At 30.0% G+C, this 7,937-nt stretch overlaps 2 protein-coding genes across 2 annotated transcripts; both read right to left on the bottom strand.

Moving 5' to 3' along the window:
• Positions 1-4,337: 4,337 nt before the first annotated feature.
• Positions 4,338-5,588, bottom strand: LOC136088390 (zinc finger MYM-type protein 1-like). Its single transcript, XM_065812097.1, has one exon. It carries the CDS (start codon positions 5,586-5,588, stop codon positions 4,338-4,340), a length of 1,251 nt encoding a protein of 416 aa, XP_065668169.1.
• Positions 5,589-5,645: 57 nt separating this feature from the next.
• LOC136088389 (uncharacterized) lies at positions 5,646-6,902 on the bottom strand. The gene has a single exon (XM_065812096.1). The coding sequence runs from the start codon at positions 6,900-6,902 to the stop codon at positions 5,646-5,648; it is 1,257 nt and encodes a 418-aa protein (XP_065668168.1).
• Positions 6,903-7,937: the final 1,035 nt, after the last annotated feature.

Here is a 7,937-nt window from a genome sequence, read left to right as displayed (position 1 = left end):
ATTTTCTGTGCCCCAGAATCTGGTATTCTGCTTATTCACATGTCCATTCAAATTATTCACGTGTTCATGTCCATTCAAATGGAAATGAGCTTTATCTCCCATGATTAACTTGTAAATAAACTCATTGTCATTTTTTGCAGTTCTCTGAAATCTGACAGCATAATTTAGTCGTTTTTAAAAGTCTGGTGGTTGTAAAGATTGTACTAATTGAACCTTGTAAGGGTATATGTGCAAGTCTCTTTGAATGCGCAGCAGAGAACTCCGTGAGATGCCAAGTTCTTGAGAACGCCTTTGAGTGGATGTGGTTGGGTTCTCTTCAATGCTACAACTCGCAGCGTCATTATTTTCACGTGTACGTACTGAACGACATCGTCCACTTCTTGACATATCACTTACAGAGCCATGCTCATGAAAAGGCATCACTAGGTTCAATATTGCAGGCCTACCAGGGGGATGTCGAACATTGAAATGGCGCATATACGATCTTTGCGTTTCAACAATTGACTGTTTATTTTCAAAGTAAAATTCAACTATCTTCACTCGTTGTTCTGTTGTAAACTTATCCGTACCAAAAATCTCCAAAGATCATATTTTTTTAATTCTGAAAAGAGAAAGAGAATATATTAATAGAAAAAAGTTTTTTAATCTTTAAAATGTAAAGTGACTTATGGGCCATCTTGTATGTCGATAATCATCTAGAATAAAAAAAATCTAGAATAAATAATAGAAAATAGTTATGTAAAAATAAAATTACTTCACTTTAAAATACCTTTTTGCAAAAACAAACTGAAATCAATCATTCATGAAATTCAAGTTGTCTTTCTCTAAAATCAGGGAGGCTTTTATTTTGAGTAATAAAATACTCAAAAAGATTAATAGAATAGCTGACTACATTTCTCTCAGTTTTTGAACTGCAATTTTCAAAGAAAAACTTAATTTCATAAGTTTTTATATTTTAGTCTTATTATTTAAGAATAATATATGTGATAAAAATAAAAATTTGTTTAAAAACAATGGTTTGCAAAACGGTTTAAAATCAGATGTAAAGTATAAAGAAAATAACTCTAAACCAATTTTTTCTTCCACTGACATTTTTTTAAATCAGTAGAAATATAGCAAAAATAATAGAAGTAGCACTTTGATTTATCTTGTCAAAATTCAGTGTAACAAGTTTTTAGTACATTTTAAACTTTGTTTTATCTACATAATGTATCGCATTATTTTTAATTTACATTTTTAAGATCAACGAGACTATTGGCAGATGTATATTGAATATGAGCCTGCTGTAGATGTGAAATTCAAATCATGGTAAAACCATACAAGGTGTTTTTTGCGTGGGTTAGCATCTTTTGACAGAAATCACGATATAAAAATGGTAAAAGTTCTGTATGAAAAACAAAGGGAGGTCTAAAAAGATTTAAAAACGGATTTAATCAAAACTGAAATCCTTCTGAAAGCAACTTTTTTTTTATAAAGACCAGCCACTAGATCTTTAGTTGTTTATTTTACCAGATTACTGGTTAATTTTTGATATTCTAAATAATATATTTAAAAAATGCCTTCGGATGAGACTAATTCAGACTTTTTAGATAAAATGAATTCCAAAACTTTTAAAATCTTTCATAGTTGCAAACAACGCATCAGAACTCACAGCAAAACCTATTGACCATAGTTTAAGAAATTTATTTCTCAAAACAAGAAATATATTTCTTGTTTTTAAAAACAAGTTGCAGGGTAGGATATTTATATCGTAAAACAAGAAACGTATTTCATATTTTTAAACAATATTTCGTAATAAAATATTTTGTAATAAAAATTTTTGCTGTGCCTACGGTAAAATATATTCAAGATAATGTAGAGCAGGTGATGAGCTTGGAGAAGTTTCAGAAGCTACTTCAAATAAAGAGCTCTTGTAAAGAACCATTAAAAAAGAAGAAGAAAAGGGGATTCAAGGAGCTAGCTACTGCTACCGCTTCCTCGCTTTCTCGCCTTCTCGTTATTGAACGGTTCTAATAATTTGAATTTTAATCCCATACCCAACTGCAAACTCTGAACCTTAAAATAAAAAGTTATTTTAATTCTACATATTTTCTTGAGATATATTTTGAGATATTTATAAGCTGAAAATTTATTTGTATACAAATATTTATTGTACATTTGCAGCGTTTAAACGCTACAAATGTACAATAAATATTTATATACATATAAATTTTCTCAACCACTTTGTTCCCAGCCTCCAATCATCGCAATATTTTGCAAAGCATATAATTTGACACAAGTATAAACATACAAATGATTGGAGTTTACGCCATTTCTGTTAGCTATATCAATCACTAAAAAATGCTGGATCCTTCACTGATCTGTGGTTCGATCCCGACTCTTGGCTTTTTTTTGACATAAAGCAAGCATAAACAACCAAGTTAAAGGCTCTTCTTCGGTGCTCTGTGATGCGACCTTTAGATCTTCTTCGAGCACCTAAAATAACCACAGAAAAAATGTGTATATACATTTTTGAATCACATTGATATGTTTTGATCTAGTTTAGTTTACAACAATATTCTTTTACCCAACCTTTTAAGGAAACCATTTTGGATTTGGATTTCTTTAATCCAAGGCTCCAGTAACAGTATTTTTAAAATGAGAAAATTTGTCGTATGACTGAAAAAAAGCTCAAAGATCAGCAAAAAATCACTTTAAAATATCCAAAATGCTAATTTATCTATCGTAATTAGTGAAAAACATGTACAAAATATTTCTTAAATTAATAAACGCAGTGCTTTTTTGGTACGGGAACACTTGCCCATCCCATTTTGACCCTCATGAATCAATTTTGATACGCTGAGTGTCATAAAATATTCCCAAGGTATTGTTTTCTAAATGAAATATTTTTATTTTTGATTTTGGATGACTATATATACTCGCGTTACTCTTTTGAAGTTTAACATTTTTACATTTTTTGAATTTTTATAGAGCATTTTCTAACAATCGGCTCAAATAGAATTTTTCAAATCATTAACTATATAATAACAACATAACAAATAATGGAAGGTTTTTTATCTATACCGATTGTGCCTATTTTTATTACTATTATTTTTGTTAACTGGTGATTATTTAAAAACGCACAAACTCGTTATGAAATTTAAAAAACGTGGTTTTTAAACACAATAGCGTTGAGGCCCAACACACAGCAATCAGAAATTTGTTAGATGCTTTTGATCTCATACAGTTCACCCACTTTAAGCTCTGGCTATTTAAAAAGAGTTTGCACAAGATTAGTTAAATTTTTGAGAAGTGCAGAGATTGTTGTGAACTCGCAGGAAAAAATCAGCTCATTAGATGAAAGTTAACAAATACGTTAACAAATACAAATGCTGTTTCACGCACCTTAAATTTCATGAAATTCAATTTGCATTTCTCTAAAATCAGGCAGGTTTTTATTCTGAGTAATAAAATACTCAAAGAGATTAATAGTATGGCTAACAACATTTCTCTCTTTAGTGCATTGCGGTTTTTGAGCTGCGACTTTGCTCATAGCAAAATCGTAAATCTATCGATCATAGTTTTAGAAATTTATTTCTCAAAACAAGAAATATGTTTCTTGTTTTTTTTTTGTTTTGTTTTTTTCTCTCCATTTTTTGCCGTATAAAAATATAAATACAACCACTATTTCTAATATGCAGATGGCCTGGGCAAAAAGAAGACACAATTTATCTTATCGCCAAGCCCCGAGATTGATTCCGTAAAAAATAAATAATTTTGTGCAGAGTATATAAATGTTACCAATATATATTTTAAAAAGATAAAACAAAAAGTTACAGGATCATAAAGAATTTTTTTTAAAGAATTTAAAAATTTAAAAAAAAATTTCTTTTAAAGTAATAAAATAATCAATAAAAAGTAAAATAACAAGTTCTTAGAAATAAATATGAAATAAATAAAAATATAAAGATTAATATAAATTCGCACAAAGTAAAACTTGCAATAAAATAAAAAAATAAAAAAAAGGTTTTTTAGAAGAAATTGAACCTTTCCGATTATAAAATATATATATTTATATGTATTTAAGCATGCTTTAACCAAAACCCTAAAAGGGTTGACAAAGATAAACTTTAAACTAAATCCAAAAAATTTATCTGTGTCACCCGAAAAAGTCAAGCACTCCATCCAAAGGCGGAACTAAAAAATTTTGGCCCCCCCCCCCCCCCCCGCAAAAGAATGTTTTTTTTTTAAAAAATAAAGCTTCACATATTAAATAGATATTTATTTCATATATTTAAAAACAAAAAATTAAATAAAGATAAAGATAACTTCAAAACGAAACTAAAACTTAACCGAACTTAAATAGTGAAAACTTTCCTCCTTGATTTCATATTGGCAAAATCGATAATGATGTTTTTCATTTCCATTTTTCCAGCCGCTTTTGCCTCAATAGAAACTATTGCAAGGTCGCTTGAACGTTCTTTACCAATGGTATTTCGTAAATAATTTTTTATTATTTTAAGTTTCGAAAAAGAACGTTCAGCTGATGCAACAGTAACAGGTAATGTAAGAAACAATAACAATGCTGTTATCACTTGTGGAACGCTTGCAGCTATAGTTAACAATTTTACTATTAAAAGGTCAGCCAATTCACGTATAGATGATATTTTTGATATTTCATCGTGTAGCATTGACTTTACCATAACCATTTGCAGCGGAAATTCAGTTGTTATATCTTCACTATATTTTCTCTGAATGGCTTCTGCACAGCTTATGATCTCACGTTCTTTCATTACCATTAATTTATTTGGATGGATGCAGGAAAATAATTGTACCACTTCTTGCATTCCTTTAAATCTATTGTCGAGTTGGTTGACAATGACGTCCAAAATTTTTATAAAAATATTGATGCGAAAAATTTCCTCACTACTATCAAAACGGTGATCTGTAGATAATTCGTCAAAATGGCTTTTCACAATTTTTCTTCTTTTTTGAAAAAATATTGCAGGAATCTGCCACGTAGTCGCTATTTCTACCGCTTCAAGTTTTGCTGAATCAAACATCTTTCTATATTGTTTTAAATTTTTGCTGGCATTTTCTAGAGAACCTGAAGCTGTCGTAAGATCTAAATTTTTAGTTTGCAGCAATTTTGATGGTATATGTACCTCATTATGGGTTTTAGACAAAAGCACGCATAAAAAAACAAATTCGAAACTGCTCATATTTTTTTGTATTCGTACTGCTTCTTCGCGTTCTTCACGTTTTGTACTTGTTATTGATATCGCGGAAAGAGCTTTCATTATATCAAGAAAGCGAATTTTAACGGCGAAAAGAGAAGTATATCGTCCTGCCCATCGCGTTGGATTTAACCTTTTTAATGTTATTTGTGATTCTCCTGTATATTTGGATAGTAGATCCCACCTGTTTATGCTATTTCCGAAAAATGAATACACATCTTCTAGCATTACAAAAAATGAAGCAACTTCAACACAACATTTAACCGGATCGTTAATAACAAGATTTAAATTATGAGCTGCGCAATGCATATACATAGCATTGGGTTGATTTTTCTTAAAAAGGGCCTGAACCCCATTGTATATCCCACTCATGACGTTTGCACCATCATAACCTTGACCCCTGCAGTTACTTAATTTTATATGATGTTTTTATAACAGATTTAAAATTTCTTCATGTAGTCCAGCAGCAGTGTGGTTATATATTTCCGTGGATCCCAAGAAAACTTCTTTAATTTCAATTGATGTGGCTTCATCTTTTTCATTTTTAATAATTTTTACGCATCTAAATACTTGACTGAGCTGATCTCTTTTAGTAATATCTTGTGTTGTATCCATTATAATTGAATAAAAAGGTGAACTATTAATATCAGCAGTAAGGGTGGCTTTTAAATGCGTTGCAAGGAAATATATGACTTCATTTTGAATTTGATGGCTTAAATATTTTATAGATCCATTTGGCATACTCAAAACTTGCTTCATAACATTATCATATTTAGCTAAAAGTTGAACTTGGGTTAAAAAATTACCATTATATTCATTGTCAAATGATTCACGATGACCACGAAAAGCCAAAGAATTTTTACAAAGTGCTAATGTTATATTTACTATCCGCTCTAAGACTTGCACCCAAAAATTTGATTGGTATCGTATTTGTTCTTCTATATTTTTATCAATTGTTTCATTATGTTGCCATTTTTCATAAATGCAACAAGCAAATATATGTTGTTGACTATTTTCGTGAATTTTAATTTTTTTAGAAAGACCATGCCAATCTCTGACACCATGCTCACGCCAGTTATCCTTTGCTTTTCGTTCTTCTGAGAAAAGCCAACAAGGCTCGCAATAAACGGCATCAAGTTTTGGGGAATAGCAAAGCCACATTCTTTCTATAGATCCATATTTTGTGGTAGTTTTAAAATATTCCTTGGAAAACCTACGGTTTTCTTGCAAGGGGTCGCGTATAAAAGGACCTTTTGGCCGACACGATTCCGATAATACAATTATTTTCTTAATATCTTTTGTTAGTATTTTACCATGAAAATTTGCAACGTCAGTAGAAAATAATTCACTTGATTTTTCTAAATTAATTTGTTCAATGGCGTCATTCGTATCAGAGTTTGAATCTTCCTTGTCTTCATTTCGGTGGTTTCTCGGAGACCTATTCACATCTTCTTCGTTCACATTTTTATTACCAGTAGCAATGTTTTCTTCGATATCATCATGTTCTACTGACTGATTTATACATACCACTTCTGCAGAGTTTTGACTTTCCACTTCCGTTTCCGCTCGCTTTTCGATTGGTTTCAAAAACGTTGTTAGCTTCGGCAATTTAGCTAAAGTAGCTTTTGTTTCTTTTAACTTTCTTCTTTTTGCTGCACCGCTTGTAATACTTAATTTCTTTTCCATTATTATGAGTCAAAATCTAAATTATTACAAATTTATAAATTCAGTACCTGCTGTAAAATTTTTAATTATTACAAATTTATTAATTACTTTTTATTAAATATATCAGTGAAGTAATAAACTCTCGTGCAACAATACTTTATTATTCGTAACACGATTAAATAAATTGGAGACTAGTAATTCAGATAAAATAAGAAATGAAAAGTTAACTTAATACAACGGAAGATTTAATATAAAATTGAAAATGAGAACATACATTTAAAAGTTAATTTGTATATGCAACAAGGATTATAGAATCATTATCCTTGATATGCAACGACATAACAAATAATATTGTTTATATTTTAAAAATATTGAATATGCAACTAAGAACTTATAAATTGAAGAACTTCTTACAGTTTAAAAAAAATTTATACGCAACAAATTATTACTTTTACCGAATTCAGTCTAATTGTCTAATTCATACACAAACACAACATAACGGTATAAAAATTAACTATACAATAACATCTGGCAGTTTGCAGCTGATAATCGTACTTTATTTCTCGATTGCGTATGCAATTTTAAAAAGTTTACAACTTTTCGTTTAAATGTAAACTACGCACTCCAATACAAAAATAAATTTTTGAACAATATATTTTAATACAATGGATGACATTTTTTTTATTCAAGTTTTATATTTTAGGGCCCACTATACCTGCGGAAAAGAGTTTTATAGTATAAATATTATTGAGAGTATAATTTTTTTTATATGAGGGCCCCCTATAGCTGGTAGGCCCCCCCGCAACGCAGGTTCCTGCGTCCAGTAGTTCCGCCACTGACTCCATCACTAACTAGGAGCATTTGCTTCAATTTTACTTTAAATTCGTCAAGAGTTTCAAGAGTTTTAAATTTATTAGATAGGATTTTATTCCATACTTTTGGTCCTCTAATTAGTAATAGAAACTCAGTTGCGGCATAAAAACATTTGGGCTGAATATAGGTGTTGTTTGAGTATCTGGTTAAGTATCTATGTTTATTTATTTTGAATAACGAATT

Source organism: Hydra vulgaris, chromosome 12, assembly GCF_038396675.1.
Source record: "Hydra vulgaris chromosome 12, alternate assembly HydraT2T_AEP".
In the NCBI taxonomy this organism is placed as follows: domain Eukaryota; kingdom Metazoa; phylum Cnidaria; class Hydrozoa; order Anthoathecata; family Hydridae; genus Hydra; species Hydra vulgaris.
Note: the sequence above shows the minus strand (reverse complement) of the source record. Positions and strands in the feature narration are given on the sequence as shown.

What these genes read in the sequence shown, in the direction of transcription:
- LOC136088390 (XM_065812097.1), bottom strand. Translation starts at nt 5,588, where the DNA reads ATGAGTGGGATATACAATGGGGTTCAGGCCCTTTTTAAGAAAAATCAA.
- LOC136088389 (XM_065812096.1), bottom strand. Translation starts at nt 6,902, where the DNA reads ATGGAAAAGAAATTAAGTATTACAAGCGGTGCAGCAAAAAGAAGAAAG.